A 19,646-nucleotide genomic window follows, 5' to 3' on the forward strand; every position below is an offset into this window, starting at 1 on the left:
GGAGTTGGAGTCCTACAAGCGTCTCCTGCGCGAGAGGTAAAGGAGATGCGCTCCTCTCGCGAGATTTTTTTCCTCCGCACACCGGCTGACACTTTGTGTACAGTATTTCTGTTTTTTATTATTTCTGTTTCATTTTTTATTTGTGTGCCGCCTCCCCGCAAAACTGTGGCACACGTAGTGGTTTTGGAGTCAGCCAGGTTAGTTAATTTTAAAAAAAAAAACGTTTTAAAATGTTTTTTATTTTTTATTGTCTTAACTTTTTGGTTCGTGTTGTCCGGGATTTAAGAACAAAAAATTAATAATACAAATTTCATTGTCCTCCTATAACAATTTACATAGTAAATCTGATTTGTTTTCAGCCTTCATTTAATTTTAACTATTGTTTTTAACTTTAAACAATGCTGCTGTGTTAATTTGGTGTTCACTTCCCAAGATAGAAATTTTAACTATTATTCATAATGCTATACAAAAAAAAATCATTGCCACCTTGTAACGATTTAAATTGCATAATTAAAAACAGCTTTTAATAAAATTCAAAAGGCCATTTCGCGCAAAGTACTAAAAACATGACTGCTATTATAAAGTATTTTCAACGAATAATAATAATAATAATAATAATAATAATAAAAACTGTAAGGATTTAATTTATAATCCTTTCAAGGATAATAATTTGGCAACATTCAAGGATCATAATATAATACCTATAGTATTTCTATATTGAAATCTCAAAGCGGTTTACAAAACAAAACAGTAAAATCAAGAAAACAACCCTAAAACGATGAAAATATATAAAATATTAAAACGATAGATATATCCTATTATATATTTCTATTATAATAATACTGTAGTTATGTTATAGCAGATAATAGTAAATATTTACCATAATATTATAGTACGCTATTATACGAAATACAGTAATATTAAAAAACCTGCTAGCTACCATTGTACATAGTTCCTCGTATATAATTGTTTATCAAGGGTAGGGAGCGTCCTCCTTGAAAGGCGCGGTTCAAATGTCCTCAGTCAAAATAAATGCAATTATTTTAATAATATTGCTAAATATTAGTATTACTCAATATTAATATAACCAAACATTATTATGGAGGAGTATTTTCTCCCACTGCCCTTCGCCTCATGGGAAATGTAGTCCCTTAGCAAACTACACTGAGGAATGGGGAGGGGAAGCTTAATTTCCACAAAACTCGCGAGAGCGCCTTCCTCTCCTTTCATTGCGTCCCCAAGTCTCGCGAGAGCAGCTTTCTCCCCTCCCACAGTTATCTCAACCCCCCGCGCAGCGCTTGCCGGGAATCGTAGTCCGCCCCGTCTCCCGCTCCTTGCGTCCCAGCTGCTTTATCCTCCCTGCAGCAGCAGCAGCCGAAGCCGATGTTAAGAACCCTCAGAGACGCCGCCGGCCTGAAAAGACCGGCTTCTTCACCTCCCTGCTTTCCCCGCATTCCCCCACCCCCTCAACCAGGCGTGGACTACAATTCCCGGCATCCGTCCAGGCGCGACCATCTTGCCTCTCCTTTCTCCTCTACGGCTCCCCCCTCCCCAGAATGCAACGCGCCTGCGCCAACGACGCTGGGAGGCGGGCTGGCGTCGGGCTTTCCGCGCGGTGCATTGTGGGAGAAGGGTGGGGACATCCTGAGAGCGATGGACGGCAGCAGAGATGCGCCAGGTGAGTCTGCCCTCCCCCGCCCCGCCCCTTTCCAGCCAGGTAAGCCCCCCCCCGCCCCACCCTCTTCTCCGTCCCCCTCTTCTCCCTCCCCACTGGGCCCCCACGAATTGGCTCCCCCCCCAGTATTAAAAAACAACCCCTTTCTCTTCCTTCGCTGGGCCTTCCAAGCTCTTTCTCTGCTGCTGCGGCTGCTTTGGGGGTCGCCAAGCTATTACTGCAGGTCTCGTCGTTATTATTGTTACTGTTACTACTACTACTATTAATAATAATTAAATTCGTTAGCCGTTTCATTTCACCCGAGGCAGTCCAAAGCGTCTTAACCATACTAAACATTTTAAGTACAGTGGTACCTCGGGTTGAGAACTTAATTCGTTCTGGAGGCCTGTTCTTAACCTGAAACTGTTCTTAACTTGAAACTGTTCTTAACCTGAAGCGTCTGTAACCCAAGGTACCACTGTGTTCATTTTGCACCTGCCTTTTGACCACTTGCATCCGAGTGAAGATGCCCAAGTGCCAGGATGGTGCCTGACGTCTCCCCCCATCTGGGGAATCACTGGATCTGGGCTGTTTTCACTCACTAATACAGCATCCTGTAGAATTCTACCCGTTATATTTTATCTGCACAATAGAGAATGAATTTCTGGAACCAAGGTGCTTTTTCTGTGCAGCCTGAGCAGGAGCAGTGAACAACATCATAGTTACAGTGGTACTTCGGGTTACAAACGCTTCGGGTTACAAACGCTTCAGGTTACAGACTCCGCTAACCTGGAAGTAGTATCTTGGGTTAAGAACTTTGCTTCAGGATGAGAACAGAAATCGTGCAGCAGCGGGAGGCCCCATTAGCTAAAGTGCTACCTCAGGTTAAGAATGGTTTCAGGTTAAGAACGGACCTCCGGAACAGATTAAGCTTGTAACCGGAGGTACCACTGTAATTGTTGTCGCTTGTCTTTGCTTACCCCACTGCCCTGCTCAGAGCAGTGAAAGATATTCTTACATTATGAATCGTCCTTGTCACCTTTAAGAAAAAGAGGTTGGAGCTGTCCATGGATCAAGTGACTTTCTTGTTTAAGTTCTCAGAGTTCTTAACCTAGCTCAAGGTTGTCCTCTGAACTAGCCATATGTTTCACTGAGAATCAATCACATTCAGTCCATCCTTTGAAAAATAAGACTTTAGAGCCGTCATGCCCAAAAATGGCAACTAGACATTCTGGTTTGGCGGCTGTAACCTTTGTTTAAGGAGCCATTTGGCTCCTAGCTTATATATCTGAATTTCTTAACACTGGGCTCAATCCCTGACATCTTCAGGCTGTCTGAAATCCTGGCAAGAGCCACTGCCAGTCAGTGTAGGCAGTGCTGAGCTATTTGGACCATTGGTTTGACTCATATCTACATGCCAGATCCTGCTTTCAGCTGAGAGTTGTAACAGATGTCCTTTGAACCCCTTTCCCTTCGCAATGATTATATGAAGGGTTAATATAATTTCTTTTGTTTTTTTGTGGTGCCCCTTCTTCTCGGCCAGGGAAAACCAGCCGGTGGTTTGGCATCACGATGCCCAAATCGGAGAAGACCAATGTGAACATCCTCCACCAGGAGAAGCTGATCGCCCAAAAGAAGCGTGAGATTGAGGCCAAGCTGGAGCGTCAAGCCAAGCGCAGCCACTTGGCTAGTAAGCAGGCCTCGCAGGCTAGCGAGTACGTAGGATTGCCTTGTTCATACCTTTCTGATAGGCTGGGAGCAATGGGCAGGCAATTGCCTGTGTGGTAGGGCCAGAAGATGCAGGGAAGCACAGAAGTCTAATAAATATACAAAGTAAGTGTCTCTGAGGGAGTCCCTGCTCTTCTCATGTCCCATTCCAGCTGACCTCTGAGGAGAGGCTGACTGCATTTGCCTCAGGTGTGCATTGAGCATTAAATTATTCCTGATGCTCGAGATTTAGCAATCAGATTATGAGGCTGGCTTCTGTTTTGATGCAATCTCCTGCTGAGCATCTGCCAGGGGCCAGATATTCCTGGCATGAGCAGTCGCTCTGAGCTTCCTTCCAGTCTTGTGACATCAGCACATAGATCACGTGGAAGTCAAGGGGATGGGATGGCAACCGAGGACACACAGTCCTCCTTTTGTGTGTCTTTTGAAAACAGTGATAGAACTCCGTAAGAATGAGCAAAGGCTTAATTTGCAAAGGGAGGGAGTCTTAGTTATTGGATTATTATTTTTTGCTGGTGGGGGAAGCTGTGCTCCACAGCAGCACTGTGGCCTCTAACCTCCTCCCCCTTTAACCCCACAGTGACGACAGTGGAGATGGGGAAAGCTCTGTTTCCAACAAATTTGCCAACGATGGGAGTTTCCTCCAGCAGTTCCTCAAGCTGCAGAAGGAGAAGTTGGGCAGCGGTAAGCACTTGTTCCAGAGTCCACTCTGCCAATTCTGTGGGCCTGTTGTAAGTCCCAAGGGCAGGGAATTTCTTTCAGCACAAAGAGCCATGTTCTCTTTTGAACAGATCTTTTGGGGGCCACATGTCAATAGCGGGCAGGGCTCATGGGAAAAGCAGGCAGGGCAATGAATGTCAATTTTTTCCTTCTATGCAGTAGAGTGAGTTTCTGCACACATTCATGCACCAGCCCTCTCAAAGAAACCCGTTTTCTTTTTTCTTTCAATTTTTATTGAAGTCAAACAAATCAGTGCCAAAAAAATACAAATACAAAAAAAGAAAAAGTATAGTATATCAGGAAGAAACTTAAATCAAGTGAGCAGACCATTAGGTAAGCTAAATTTTACATTGTACCATGGAGAGGGAGTCCAGGTATTGGCTATATACATGATTAAGTTGCCCCCAGACAGCATGGAATTTTTCAGGGTCCTCTGAGCTTTTTGCCACATGTAATTTATGCACCTTCTCTCTGGGCGCTTCCTATTTGTAGGGTGCTCTCCCAAGAGAGGCTCACATGGCACCTTTGTTACGTATCTTTAGGCACCAGGTGAAAGCATTCCTCTACAAACAGACCTTTGGCTTTTAAACAATGTCCTTGTAAAGCGGGGTGGGTTGTTGAGTGTTGTTTTTTTTAACTACGATTGTATTTATCTTGTGTTCTATGTTGTGTCCTGAACCCCTGGCGTACCTGGCAGCAGGCCAGTATGCCAAGTCCAAGGGTCAATCCACACAGGTCCAAAGGTCAGGAATGAAGCTCAGGGTAAGAGCCAAGTCTGAAGTCCAGCAGTCAGGATACAGTCCGGAGCCAAAACCAAAGCCCAGTCCCCTAGAGGTCCAGGAGCACTGAAGCCAAGGTCTCCGCCAGCATGGGTAGCTGAGCATACCCAGCACCTCAGCTCTGCTTCTTTTTTTTTTATCATATCACATTAGTTCCAAATTATACAGCCAAATTTTAAATTTTGTTGGGGGTGCCCATACATCAAGCTCGGATCGAGTCCAAAACAGCATCACTTATCTTACTGCTTTCATTAGACAGTTCTGTCCAGTTAGATCCGGATAGTCCTTTATTACTTCCTTTCTCTTCTTGTTGTTATCATAAATTCCTTTCTTTGCGATCTCTGATGATTTTCACAAGCAGGTTGAAAGCTGGCATTCTGTGTGGGTTTTTGTACTCTTCCAAAAATCATATCGATCAGGGACAGCCTCTGTACAATGCTTCCATACACAAGATTAGTCTCCGATCTGTCCTTTATTTTTCAAATAAATCAAATGAGTCTGGGGGCTCTGTCAGGTCAAACTTGCATTCCAACATTCCTTCTCGTTTGAACAGTCCTGATTCTCCTCCCCCAGTCCTTCTTCCTCCGACAAGCCTGTCTTAGCGAGACGCCATATTTTAACTGCGTCATAAGAATTTTCCACTTTTCTCACCATTCTCCAGTCTTCTTTCCTGTTTTAATCCATCCCACATAGTTCTTAAAATCCTGCCTGTGATTCATAAAAACGCAACGATCTTGTTTCTATCTGGGGTGAAGGGTTATTAATGTCACATCATGCAGAAAAAAAAAAGAGTTTTTTCCTCCCCCCTCCCCCCTTCGTTCCAAACATACAGTCTCCTTGTGGTAATTCATCAGAAGATTTACTTATCCGTCCATCACTCCTGGTCACAGAGATCCATAAATCAGCAGTCTTATCTTCGAGCTTTACTTGATGTATGTGCTTTCAGCTTTATTTCCAATCGTATGTTTCCAATTATAATTCCAAGCTGAAGCAACCAGCACCCGCTGATTGGAATCGGCATCAGGAAGATCTGACTTCACCGAGGGCCTTTTGCCAAGTGTTCGGCACCCCCATCACTCGTATCAGGGGGTGCATTGTGAACGCTGGCAGGGCAGAGCCCCCCCGCATCCTGGGGGGCATTAGGAAGGCTGCCTACTTCCCATAGCAGCCCCTTAGTACCTCGTATGGGTCAGAGAGATGTTATTGTCAGCCATCTTCCAACGCGCCACCTGGTGGCCCCGGACCTCAGCTCTGCTTCAGTTTTGTACTTTCCATGCTGAATGCAACATCTGGGCTTCATGAGGCATGTGACCCTCACCTGCTCCAAGCCTACTTCCAGCTGAGGAAATTACATCCCTCCTTCCAGAGCTAGCAAGCCCCACCTGGCCAGCTGGGGAGCTGGGCTGTGGATCCTTGCTTCCTCAGCCTTCTGCTGCTCCCTACGCCTCAGAGCCTGCTATGTTTGTGGGGACACGGGCCCCTCTGGCTCTTGCAGTGGGTCCTGCTGCTTTGGTTCCTGTGCACTGACCACCCCCCATCCCCTTGCCATCCTCCATCCCCAGTGTGTCCCAGTCCCAACTACACCCCTTGCCGGGGTCCTCTTCCTCCTCCCTGTCATCCTGCCGGTTCGTGACTTGTTGTAAACTGCCCTGTGGTCTGTTGAGGAAGAGCAGTATATAAATTTAGTTAATAATAATAACAACAATACAGTGGTACCTCTAGATACGAATGGGATCCGTTACGGAGCCCGTTCGCATCTAGAGCTAAACGTAACTAGTGATGGGGCGTCTGCGCACATGCGCGTCGCTTTTTGCCACTTCTGCGCATGTGCGTGACGTCATTTTGAGCGTCTGCGTATGTGCAAGTGGCGAAACCCGGAAGTAACGCGCTCCGTTACTTCCTGGTTGCCGAGGAGCACAACTCGAACGCGCTCAACTCAAAGCATATTTAACCCGAGGTATGACTGTAATGTCAGCCTCTGTCTCCCCACCCTTCCAGACGCTTCCTCCAGCTCTGCCAAGGCCTCTGCGGCAAACCCCCCGGCTGCCAGCACTGCAAAGAAGCCCCCACTGAGCGGGAAGCGCCCCAACCTGAGTGTCACCAGCATGCTGAACCAGGTCAAGAACTACACCCATTCCAAGCAGACGCCCGTGACCAACCGCCTCAGTGTTTTCCAGTCGCCAGACGATGAGGATGAGGAGGAAGACTACGAGCAGTGGCTGGAGATAAAAAGTAAGTGGCGTTTCTTTACAAAGCGAGGGAACAGGGCCCTCTGCCCTGCACAGCTTCCCATCGTTTTTCCGAAGGGGGATTCTGGCCAGCTGAAAAGATACTTACTTTGTGCTTAAAATTCCACTGAGTGTTGTAAAAGCCTTTAAAAATGTGCCTTGAGAGGGAGGGAGGCACATGTCCAGGTCAGGACCAACACCCTCTCCCCATGCCCCAGCCTTCTTTATTGATTAATCCCTCACTTGAGCCAAAAAAGGGCTTTTAGGATGGACCTAACACATCACTGAGTCTTTGCCCTTAGGCCTACTGTTTTAAAGGGACGCAACACAAAAGGAAAGTGAGCTGGGAGGGTGTAGTTTAGACCACAGTTGAGGAAACCTTGGCTTGATATACTGTCGTTGAGAAAACCATGGTTTGATAGCCCACAGTTGAGTAAACTGTGGTTTGATATACCATAGTTGAGTAAACTGTGTAAACCAGACAATTGTAACAAGGAGGTTTACAAAATAAAACCAAAAACAATACAGCGTAGACACAGCTGCCCCAGTGTTCAGTAGGTGTTGGTAGGTCAGTCCTGCGTGCCTGCGCCTTCCTCCCCACCCCCACCCCCGTATTGAAAGCATCAGGCTTATGTTGCTGCCTGCCGTGGCTCCATCGTTTCATCCTCTTTCTCCTCGTTCCACCCACCCCGCTCCCTCCTTCTCCCCCGCCGTCTCGTGGGCCTACTGCTGTGGTTCTTAAAGAGGTAATGTGCCTGTTGGGTGTGTGAGTTGAGCCCCAGTACTGACAGCCTGCTTAAAGTTTGTCCCCCAGAGGACACCCGGACTCGCCGAGTGGTGGAGAAGCTGGCCAGGGTCGTGGCGGAAGGGGGCCCCGATCTGGAGAAGGTGGCGCTCGAGGACTGCAAGGACAACCCGACTTTTGCGTACGTTTGCTGCTGTTCTTGTGCATCCACCCTCCCTCTTCTCCCTCCCTTGTTTGGTCAGTCATGGTGCAGGAAGCCAAGGACAGCCCTTGACTCCCCTCCAGGCTTGTTGCTGTCCATCTCTCCTGCTGTGCACCTTTTACACTAGGACGCTTCCAAGACCCGATCCCCCTTAATGCCCTTTTTTCTCTCGCACCCCTCAGATTCCTGCACGATAAGAACAGTCCGGAGTTTCTGTATTACAGGAAAAAGCTGGCGGAAATGTGGAAGAAGGGTCAAGATCCAGAAGAGGCCTCTTTCCAGAAAGGTAAGGCGAGGGTCGTTGCTCCCCTCCTGCAGTTCTTGCGTAAGCTATCTTTTCATAGGCAGAACTCTCCAAACTATTCATGTTGGTGACACACTTTTAAGACAGGCATCGTTTTGTGACACAGTAATTCAGTTTTGCTAGCAAACCGGAAGTTAAACTAACCCCTTCCCAGCCCTGGGAGGAACACACCTACACACTGCAGTCGACACACTAGTGTGTCATGACTCACAGTTTAGAAAGTTCTGGGCTACGGGCTGGGTGTGTATAGAGATCAGCCTGGCTAGCGTGGCACCTCCAGATGTTTTGCGCTATGACTCCCATCAGCCCCAGACAGCACAGACATTTTGGACTACAACTCCCACAGTACACCGTTGTGCCTGCCAAAACATCTGGAGGGTGAAGTTTGGTGTTGATGATATTAGAGCTGAGAGCTTTCTTTAAAAAAAACAACACAAAACCTACTGATTAATGAAGCAGCAGATTTTTAGCTTTAGTTTTTTTTAAAAAAGATAATTTGGCTGCTACCCTAACCCCTCATAACCTGAGAGGAAGCCCCATTGAATTCAGAACAACTTAATTCTGAGTAGACGTGGCTTGGGTTGCTGTTAGCTGCTTTTGGCGCAGATCTGTTGAAATCGATGGCGACTCACTTGAGGCCTAGTGTCTCCAGGGGACCTGCTCTGAGCATGCCTAACTCTTGATCCAGCCTTAATTATTTCTTGAAGAACTAATATCCTGCCTTCAGGGTGCAAAGCATGAATCAAGAATAGTTTACAACATTTTGTATTGTTGTTGTTGTTAATATTTTCAGAGGCAGTAAATGCTTCTCCATACCAGTTGCTGGAAACGGCAGGAGGGGAGAGTTGCTCTTGCACTCAGGTCATAGAATCATAGAACTGTAAATAATAGTAACAGTTCAGTCCCCTGCAAAGCAGTAACCATTAATTTGCTTGCTATGCGTGTCTTTTGGCCATTCGCAGACGTACCATAAAGACAGCTAAAAATAGTTTTTAAAAGCAGTCTAGGAAACCTGCTGTGAAGGTAGGTTTAAGCGATTTGAATGAAAACTCCTAAGGCAGACCTCAAGCTGGAAAAGCTTGTCAAAATGAAAACTGTTTGTGAAGAATATGGATTTTGGGTGTTTCAGAACAAGAGGAGGGCGCGCTGGATCAGGTCAAAAGATCTAGTTCACCATCCTGCCCTAACTGGCCAGCAAGGTGCCCCAATGGGGAAACCCACAAGCAGGATCTGAGCGCAAGAGCCCTCTTCCCTCCTGTAGGTTCTGGCAACTGGCATTCGGAAGCATCGCTGCCTCTGAGCAGCAGCCAGGCTTAGGCGTTTACCAGGTGCGACATTTAGTCAGCAGACCGACCTCCTGAAAACCCATACAATGAATTGGGCACAGATTCCTTCAGACAGGATGACAACCTTAGTCTAGCACGCCTGTCTGCCTTCCGGTTTGCAGGTGTGAGTGCCGCTGCTTGTGTAACAGACCAGGGTGGGGTGGGGGGAAATGCTCAGGGTGGGGAGAACCAGGAGGGGGTATATTTGCGCCAGGAGTGAGCAACCTCTTGCCCTCTGGGTGTTTCTGAGCCATCAGAGGTTTTTTCCAGGCCCTTTTATGTGCACAATGAGGCAGTTGTGTGCCTTAATGTCAGTGGTTATGCTCTGAGACCATACATTTAAAGTGCCCTGAGAGCACTGCAAACAGTCTTGGCTTCTTCTGGGAGCTGTAGTTCATTAAGGGGGCTGAAAGTACGCTATTCCCTTCAAAGAGTGACAGTTCTCAGAGTGCCCTGTGAAGTGGGGTCGAAGGTTAAACCTCTCTGGGTATTGATCCGGGGAAACCAGCTTTTCAAAGGCTGAGAGTCATTTACACCTCTGCCACCCCCTTCCTTCTTAGTGCCCCCCCCCCCGGTAGCCCCACTGCCCCCAGGGAGCAGTTGACAATATTGGGACTTAGCTGTGGATCTGTTCTGAGTGCAGCCAGCCTTGGGTGTGAGCCGGCATTATTTCCTCCTTTTCTGTTTGCGATCAAAGTGGGGAGGCAAAAAGGCAAGAAACAGACTGAGAAAGAGAAATTTTAAACCCTCCTCTTCCCGCTTATTCCGTCCCCTCCCCTCCCGGGGTTCCTTAAAGCCAGATTAAGAGCTTGTGGCTGTTGGGTATGTGAGTTGGGGGCACCGTACTGACAGCCTGCTTAAAGTTTCGCCTCCAGACGACGAAGAGACCAAGGACTGCGCCGAGAAGCTCGCCAGGTTCGTTGCCGACGGGGGCCCCGTGGTGGAAATGGTCGCCCTGAAGAACCACCGGGAGAACCAGTCCTTCAGGTGAGGAGGGTCAGCTGGGATCTGGGGGAGTGGGAGAGTCTGTGTGCCAACACGCGCGCACACACCGTAGCCTAGGTTTACGGTGCCGTTGGCAATTAGATTATATACTTGAGTAGATATGTAGCCATGTAGATGTGTTGTCAAAACAACTAGTGTTTTAAATAGGATTTCGGCAGCTCAAACAGTGATGGGGAAACAGCCCACAAATCTTACACTTGATGCTTTGTACCACTCACTCTGGAATAATGGAGAAAGTTGCATGTAATTTGAGATTCTGATGAGGACTAGAACCTCCAGGCACCTTTTATATGATTTGGCATTCCTTCATTACATATACTGTACTGTATCGTCGCATGTTTGGCGGATCTGGGACGACACTTGATAGATTAATGCTGATATTCTTGGGGGGCCTTGTTATTTTAACCCATGTGCCACAGTACTCACCCTGCATGCCTGTTTTATAGTTTTGCTCTCCATCTTTTAATTTCCATCTAGCGGTTCTCTCGGTTTTATATGCATTATAAAATGAAATTAAAACAAACTTTACACAAAAAAGGATTTGAGACTTGCACTGGGGGAGACCAGGGTTCACATCCACCCACTAAGCCATGCAGCTCACTTGGGTCCCCTCATGGCCAGGCGTCTCTTGGCCTAGTCTACCTCCCAGGGTTGTGGTGAATATCAAATGGGGAGAACCATGTATGTACCTTGAGCTCCTCAGGTGGGATATAAATGTAACAAAGAACTAATGAGGAAAGTGTATGGTTGGCATAAATCTCCTAAATCTCCTACCCACCTTTCTTTGGCGAACTAGGCTCACCTGTGAGGAAAAAAGGGATTTTTTTCATTTTAATCAATCCATTTGCCATAGCGACCCTTATACCACTAGGTGGCGCCACAGCTGCTTGAATGTTTTGAATAATGTTTACTTAATTTTATTCATCTCAGTGCATCATTTTTTAAAGTTTTGCACAGTATTTAGGTTTTGTTTCATATATTTTTTTACACGCTTCAGGATTTGGTATATATTATGTGTAGCCCGCTGCATTCTTTGACCATTTTTTTTATGTTCCATTGAGTTTAACACCAAATCGGTTATTTCGTACATTACCATTGTGGGAGATTTCCAACTTCCGTGTTTTCTACAGCTCCTGTTGGAAAAATGTGACATTCATTGTTCTCGTTCTTAAAAATCCAACAAAAATTATTAATGAATTCAATTTAATACTAATAATAATAAATTTATTTAAAATGGATTTTATTCCCTTTAATTGGCCTTTGTACGCTCCTTCTGCGGGACGCAGGTGGTGCTGTGGGTTAAACCACAGAGCCTAGGGCTTGCAGATCAGAAGGTCAGCGGTTCAAATCCCCGCGACGGGGTGAGCTCACATTGCTCGGTCCCTGCTCCAGCCAACCTAGCAGTTCGAAAGCATGCAGTGCAAGTAGATAAATAGGTACTGCTCCGGCGGGAAGGTAAACAGCGTTTCCGTGCGCTGCTCTGGTTCGCCAGAAGCGGCTTAGTCATGCTGGCCACATGACCCGGAAGCTGTCTGCGGACAAACGCTGGCTCCCTCGGCCAGTAAAGCGAGATGAGCGCCGCAACCCCAGAGTCGTCCGCGACTGGACCTAACATTCAGGGGTCCCTTTACCTTTACGCTCCTTCTGCAGATTTTTGTATGAGCCTGGCAGCTCCGGCTACAAGTATTACCGGCAGAAGCTGGAGGAATACCGGAAAGCCAATGACGACGCCGAGGGGGTCCCTCCTATCCCGGCAGCCAACCTGAAACGCAAAGTCCCTCCCAAGGGGGCTCCCTCTCCTTCCTCTTCCTCCTCTTCCTCCTCCTCCTCCTCCTCCTCCTCCTCCTCAGTGGCACTGCTGCCTACACCAGCTGCCCCTCCTGCAAAGCCACCGCAACCTCAGCCACTGCCACCTGCGCCTGCCACCAAAAAAAAGAGGAAAAGCCGGTGGGGCCCAGAAGAGGAGAAGGTGGACTTGCCTCCCCCAGAGCTCGCTCAGCAGACCAAGGACCCCTCGCCCACCCCGTTGTCAGGTGAGTGGCGGTTGCGGGTCGAGCAGCGCTTTGTTCATCCCTAGAGATCAGGGCACTCCTGGACTGGTTTAAAGGGGAGGCCCTCCTGTTCCCACACTGGCCAGCCAGCTGCCCCACAAGCAGGAGCAGAGAGCTATAGCCTTCTCACCATTCTGTGGTAGACTGGCTCTCTCCATGGAGGCTCCTCTTAGGGGTCATTAGAAACTAGGAAGAGCCTGGCCGCTAAATCAGGCCAAGGAGACCCATCTAAGTCCAGTGGCCAACCAGGTGGGAAACTAGCAGGCAGGATCTGATCACAAGAGCCCTCTCCCCTCCTGCGGTTTCCAGCAGCTGGAATTCAGAAGCATCACTGCCTCTGACCATGGAGGCAGAGCACAGCCCTAATGGCTAGTAGCCATCAATAGCCCTCTCTTCCATACATTTGTATAATCCAGCTCAGCTGGAAGCAGCCTACTGTTGGTGGGATTGGCAGAGCAGAGCAGCTCCCAAGTGTGTCACCGACTGGTGGGAGGCAGCAGCCAGGGAACCCCCAGAGGAGGAAGGCTCAAAGCCTGGGACACCGAGGAGAGGTCAGAGGAAGAAGATTGGGAAGCTGTGCCAGATGCTGACGGAGCAACAGGGTTTAGTGAGCGGGAAGAGGCTGCGACAGGGAGCAGTTCAGACTCTGAGGCTGAAGCAAAGGGGGGGGGGGTCCAAGAGGTTGCAGAAGAATCCAGGGAGTCTCTCTTTCTGGCTATGACAAGCTCCCTCCACCCTAGTCTTGGAGAATGTGCAGAATAATGAGGAGGGCAAAAGAGAGGCCAGAGGTGCGCAGGCACAGCTTGAGACTGCTTGGGAAACATCTGGGAGAGGAGGAGCCTTAGAGAGGGTGGAGGGCAGGGACCATAGAGGCAAGACCTGCTGGGAAGGGTTGCTGAGTTGTATGCCGTTTCCTTGAATAAAGGAACTGACGAAAGCCTAGCATCTTTCGTGCTGACCTGTGTCTGACTCCAGCCCTGACACTAAGCTTGTGAGCAATTGCAATATATGTGAAAAAAGAAATCTAATCTCTTGACTACTCCTCCTTCCTTCACCTCACTCCTCCTGGCCATCCGCTTCCCGTGTTGGGTACAGATGGTGATAGAAGTATTTGATGGGGGGGTACAGATAGAAGTATGGGGGGTACTGTCTCCCACAGTGTGCAGTCAGGGCTAACCCTTCCAATGCTCCTCCTTGTCTTCAGTCCAGGACCTCAAAGGCCTCGGCTATGAGAAGGGGAAGCCCGTCGGGCTGGTGGGGGTGACGGAGCTTTCGGACGCCCAGAGGAAGCAGCTGAAGGAGCAGCAAGAGGTAACGGGTTCACATCTCTGCTCTCTCAACGCTTGCTACCTGCCGTCAGGAGTTCGAGTCTTCCTCAAGCGGGGGCCCAGTTTGGTGGGCCCGTCTGACTTCTGCAGGGGTGGGGGAAAGCATCATTCTGTCACCCGTCGGTCACGGCTTCTTCTTTCTCCACCCACTCCCAGATGCAGCAGATGTACGACATGATCATGAAGCACAAGCAGGCCATGCAGGAGATGCAGATCATGTGGGAGAAGACGGTCAAGGAGCACCAGTCCGGCTATGACAGCGACGAGGAGGTGGACAGCGAGCTGGGCACCTGGGAGCATCAGCTGAGGCGCATGGAGATGGACAAGACGAGAGGTGTGTATGCCTGGCGGAGGGGCCTGGCGGTAGGCGAGATGGGATGGCAGGCGCTAGGCCAGTGTTTCTCAACCTTGGGTCCCCAGATGTTGTTGGACTACAACTCCCATCATCCCTGAGCTCTGGCCTTGCTAGCTAGGGGTGATGGGAGCTGTAGTTCAACAACATCTGGGGACCCCAGGTTGAGAAAGGCTGCACTAGGCGCTTCTGCATATGCCCACTTCTGGAAGCCATGCAAGAGGAGTCTTGAGCCAGAAGCAGGGGACTCAGCTGATCAAGGCAACTTGAGCTGGCAGTACATCGCCGGCTGCTGCCAGCACAGCACAAGCAGGCGGGAGTGAGTGAGGTGCGCTGTGCTGGCAGTGGCTGAGGAGCCGTAATGTGTCACTGGCTCATACTGGTTTCAGACTATTAATCGTAATGCCTCCCAGGTCTTCAAGGGGTTTGTTTCTTGCAGCCTCGAGGCGAGGCATGCCTTCTGGTTAATCCACAGAAGTGTTTCCAAACTGGCAAGGCGATAAGACCCTTCACTTTTTCAGCAGCTGGTGCATTTGTTCCTTAAAAAACAATGAAAGAAGAACTTCAGATTTGAAGAGTTGAGGTTGTGCTGCCTCTCCGCACATCACAGTGTTCACCTATGGAGCTCGCTTCCGCAGGAGGCAGCCGTGCATCTTTAGGGGGCTGTAAAAGAGGACTGGGCAAATTCACGGCAGAGGGCCAGCGATCGACGGCTGCAGCCACAGTAGCTGTGCTCTGCCTCCACAGTCAGAGGCAGCAATGCTTCTCTGTGCTAGTTTCTTGAAATCACAGGAGTGGAGAGTTGCTCTTATGCTCAGGTCCTGCTTATGGGTTTCCCATCTGGGCACCTGATTGGCTGCTGTTTTTAATTCCCCCCCCCCCATGTCCTTTCATCCTCCTCTCTCAGAGTGGGCGGAGCAGCTGACGCAAATGGGCCGCGGGAAGCATTTCATTGGGGATTTCCTGCCACCTGACGAGCTGGAGAAGTTCATGGAGACCTTCAAGGCCCTGAAGGTAACATGCTTTTGCACCCCCTGCTCTTCAAGCCCCCCTCCCCATCTCTCACACACGCCAGAAACAAGCTTGCAGGGAACGCCGTCTCCCTTGTGGGATCCCAGAAACTGGGCTGGACAGATCCTTCTGCTGGATTCCGCAAATCTCTTCTCAGTGTAACAGCAGAGTTTGATTTCAGCCGTGTTCTCATCAAGCCTTTGACCTGGTTTGGAACTGCCCCTGAGCATGAGCAGAGGGCAGTTCCCTTGCCACTGAACAAGTACAGTGCCCTGAGCCCTGCCCGTAGTGGAGAGGGAAACGGTTCTGTTTGTGGCTGGCTGGCTGCTGCTTTCCAGAGAAGCTTTCACCTTCTCCCTCCTCTCGAGGAAATCAAATGCCAAGTGAGGCTACCCTCCAGGGGTGGCGTTAGGAGGTGATCCAAGGCACCTGTGCCCCAGAGCTTTTTTAAGCAGTCAGTGCACACGCCCCAACTTTGTTCTCCCTCACAATGCAAAGCCCCCTGGTTTTCTTTAATTCCACAGGAAGGTCGCGAGCCAGACTACTCCGAATACAAGGAGTTCAAGCTGACGGTGGAGAACATTGGTTTCCAAATGTTGATGAAGATGGGCTGGAAGGAGGGCGAAGGCCTGGGCTCTGAGAAGCAGGGCATCAAGGCCCCCGTCAACAAGTATGCACCTTGTCTCCATCTCTCTCCTCCACCTGCTCTTGGTTGTGTTTTTTTTACTAGGGTCCGCAACTCCTACTCACCAACCCCTTTCCCTCCTACACCTGACCAACCCTCCCTTTGCACGTCACCTGTCCCCTCTGTTCGCCCCAGGCTCCTTTGTGCCCCCCACAGTGTTCTCCCTCTCCTGCCTGCCATCGTGCAGGAGTTGGCGTGGCCACCGACTGGCAGCTGCATGAACTGCACCATGACGACAACCTCACGTTCTTATGTATATAGGAAGATACGGCCTTCCCCCATACGGTGCCTTCCTGGACGTGTCGCAGGGAGGCCACTTCGGTGCTGCTTACACAGCAGTTTGGCTTCACCCCCAGAGGCACACTCCATTGTCTCTTGAGACAGATGGATGCCAACACCATTCTGAAAGCTCCGTTGGTGGAGCGTGTGCCTTGCCCGCCGGGTGGTAAGAATCTGTCCCTGGTACAAGTCAGCTTCTGACTCCTTTCCTAATAAGCACCCATGGAAGGTAGACTTAGCCTCTTTTTCTCCCTCGAAACAGGGGCGTGACAGCAGTAGACGGGGCGGGGTTTGGGATTGACCGCCCCGCTGACCTGACCAAGGAGGACGATGAATACGAAGCGTTCCGCAAGAGGATGATGCTGGCCTACAGATTCCGGCCCAACCCGCTGGTGAGATCGCCTGGACCTCATTCTGTGTTCTTCTTAACCCTATGCCACCACCTTCCAACCCTGCCCCACTGACAGGGCCTCCTGCAGCCCTGCCAGCCTGGTCACTGACATGCTGCCCAGTGGGCAGCCCTGCCTGCCAACTTCCTTAGCTCCTCTAATCTCAGTGCTGCCCTTCACTTAAGTCAGCAGGGAGGAGGATGGGAGCAGAACAAGAATGAGTTGCTTCTCTGCCTCTCAGGGTTGGGCGATAATCTGGTTTCCAGCTTCGTGATATATTGCCAGCTAAACATCACGATATATATATATCAGTGTCTGAAATGAGGATGGAGCTACGTAGAGGCGTTGGTTGGCTTCACGGTTTTCCCCACATTGTGATTTTTGCATAGTGTGCGCACACACATCACGATTCACAATACATTGCCAGGTCAGCGGTTATGAAACCAGTATCATGATGTGGACTTCAAACCCATTTTGGACAATATATCGCCCAGCCGTAACACACACCATGATTTGCGATATATTGCCAGGTCTAAAAGTATGAAACCGATATCACAATATGGACTTCAAACTGGTTTGGATGATAATATCGCCCAGCGCTACTGCAGGCCCCACCCTCGAGGTTTGTGAGAGAGCTGGAACTACACAGAGGGGTCCCTCTTCTCTTGGCACCCGTAGGGAAGGATTGTCAGGTTTCGTGCACGGGCTGCCAGTCCGCACCCACAGCCCACCCAGGCCACTTGTCATCTTTTCTCTGCGGAGGTGGATGTTGGGGGGAGGGGACTGAGGCTCTCCTGTGCTCCCCTTAGTCCTCCTAACTCGTCCTCTGACCATGCTTTCTTCCTCTTCCCCCGCTACAGAACAATCCCAGACGTCCGTACTACTGAGACCCAGCGACCTGCTTTTCCTCCCCTCTTTTCAAATCGTCGGTTGGTTGGTTTACTGTGTTGCGTTTATGGAATCGACATCTCTGCCCCCCACCACCACCCCGCTTTTCCTTTGAAAGCACTCTTGTTTTTAAAAAACTCAAGACCGGTCTCGTTCACCCAGCCCATAGCGATCATGGGGAGGGGGCTGCGCTGTTATTGTTGTCTACCCCCCCCCCAAGTAAAGAAGCAACTTTGGGGATTTCTGTAGCTGGATTTGGGTGAGAGGGTTTGGAAGTCAACCCCCACCCTGAGTTATCGCTCCCCAGGGGGCTGTCAGGAGTGAGGTGGGTGGGGTTGTGTGTTTGGGAATGTCTTCAGATATATTGGCTGAGTAACACACGAACACACACACTTACTTGATTTGGGGCAGTCCTTTCGCTCCGATTGCCCAGAGGCGTTCCTCCTGTGCTGGGGCAGGGTAGAGCAAGCGAGGGCATTTTGACCCACATAGAAGTAGGGGGCAGGGGGTGCCAGGGTGCCACCTCTGGAGAGAGGCAGTGGGGGATTTGGACTCTCCCCCCCCTAATATTCTCTTTTCAATAAAATAAATAAAATCAGGCCACAATATTAGTGTAGGGGAAGCAGCCAGAGCGAGGGGATGTACACACTCTTGCCTGTGAGGGGGGGTGGGGGTCATGGGGTGATACCAGTGGCTTTCACGATCCCATTCAGGGCTGTTCCTGCCAAGGGCGTCACTTTTCACCCTGCGGTGGAGCAGAGAGGTGAGGCAGAACCTTTTGGGCGATGGTAGATCCTGTTTTGGAGGGCAGACGATCCCTCTTCCCTCCACCCCCCACTTTGCTAGGAATGGAAATTTGTTTACTTGCTACACCGAGTGAAACAAGGGGTCCCCCTTCTGCCTGGATTCTCACTGAAGTGGAAGCTGAAAAGCATCCAGGTTCTCCCCTGAAGGAGAAAGTTTGGGGCAGGGGTGTGGAGAGATGGAACGGAGACGGGCGTTCCCTCCCCAAAACGTCTAGGGAAGCCCGCTTGCCCCCAGTATACATCTCATTCTCTGCTGTTTTAGTCGAGATTCTCTCCTTCCTTTCTCTCTCTCTCTCAACTCCCACACCCCCATAGCAGACTTGTACCACTTCTATTATTATTATTATTTTGGGGTGTCGTGACCTTTTTGGTTTCTATTTTTATTATTATTATTATTATCATCATCATTTCAACAATGAAACTGTAGCGTTTGGCTTTCAACAAGTTAATAAAGCTGTCTGTAAATCTAAAGGGCAGGTTTGTCTTTTGTTTCGAAAACCCACATGACGTTTTGGGATTTCCCCTGAGAGAAGGGGTGAAGCCGCCTGATGCGCAGCAGGCAGTGAGTGCAGGTCTTGCAGGAAAGGTTGCTGGAAGATGGAGAGTGGCGCTGGGGAAAGGGGGGCTGCTCACCCCAAACGCTGTAGTAATCTCAAGATCGGGTTGCAAGTCTTGCAGTCAGGATATTACTACAGCGTTTGGGGTGAGCACTCCCCTTTTCCCCAGCGCCACTCTCCATCTTGGAGAGTGGCTGCGCCAATCCTGGAGGAGCAAGGGTCGGCCACGTGGCACAGGCTGGCACACCTGCCTCCAGGAGCGCCCATTTGTGAAGAGGTGTGCCAACCTGTGCCACGTGGCCGACCCTTGCTCCTCCAGGATTGGCGCAGCCCCTTGAGGAAACTCTGGCTGGCACAGGGCGAGGTCAAGAGGCAACTTCCTCCACCCCTGAGAAATCTCTGGGGAAAGGGCCTCAGGTCAGTAACAGAGCCTTGCATACAGAAGTCTGCAGGTCCAGCTGCCAAGGGCATCTCTGGGTTGCACTGGGAAAATCCCCTGAGTCTTGTCTGGGGAGCCCAGGACCTCCAGACACACTGACCAGGCTTGCCCTCCAGGGAGGTCACTTTGATGCTGCAAATCCTTTTGACTTCAGCCGCGCAGGCACACTCC

The 19,646-nt window shown here is 49.8% G+C and overlaps 1 protein-coding gene across 2 annotated transcripts; it reads left to right on the plus strand.

The window, feature by feature from the left end:
• The first annotated feature begins 79 nt into the window (after positions 1-79).
• SUGP1 (SURP and G-patch domain containing 1) lies at positions 80-17,886 on the plus strand. 2 transcript variants are annotated; one of them, XM_080988871.1, is made up of 14 exons: positions 80-197; positions 3,198-3,369; positions 3,963-4,066; positions 6,880-7,113; positions 7,912-8,035; positions 8,239-8,342; positions 10,549-10,672; positions 12,341-12,723; positions 13,946-14,052; positions 14,226-14,403; positions 15,329-15,435; positions 15,957-16,102; positions 16,659-16,788; positions 17,646-17,886. In XM_080988871.1, the coding sequence occupies exons 2-14, from the start codon at positions 3,227-3,229 to the stop codon at positions 17,670-17,672; spliced, it is 1,911 nt and encodes a 636-aa protein (XP_080844997.1). In that variant the 5' UTR covers positions 80-197; positions 3,198-3,226; the 3' UTR covers positions 17,673-17,886. The 2 variants fall into 2 exon arrangements, with proteins under 2 accessions (XP_080844997.1, XP_080844996.1); XM_080988870.1 differs by lacking the exon at positions 80-197 and adding an exon at positions 1,510-1,678.
• Positions 17,887-19,646: the final 1,760 nt, after the last annotated feature.

Source organism: Podarcis pityusensis (assembly GCF_964106645.2).
Source record: "Podarcis pityusensis genome assembly, chromosome: 18".
In the NCBI taxonomy this organism is placed as follows: domain Eukaryota; kingdom Metazoa; phylum Chordata; class Lepidosauria; order Squamata; family Lacertidae; genus Podarcis; species Podarcis pityusensis.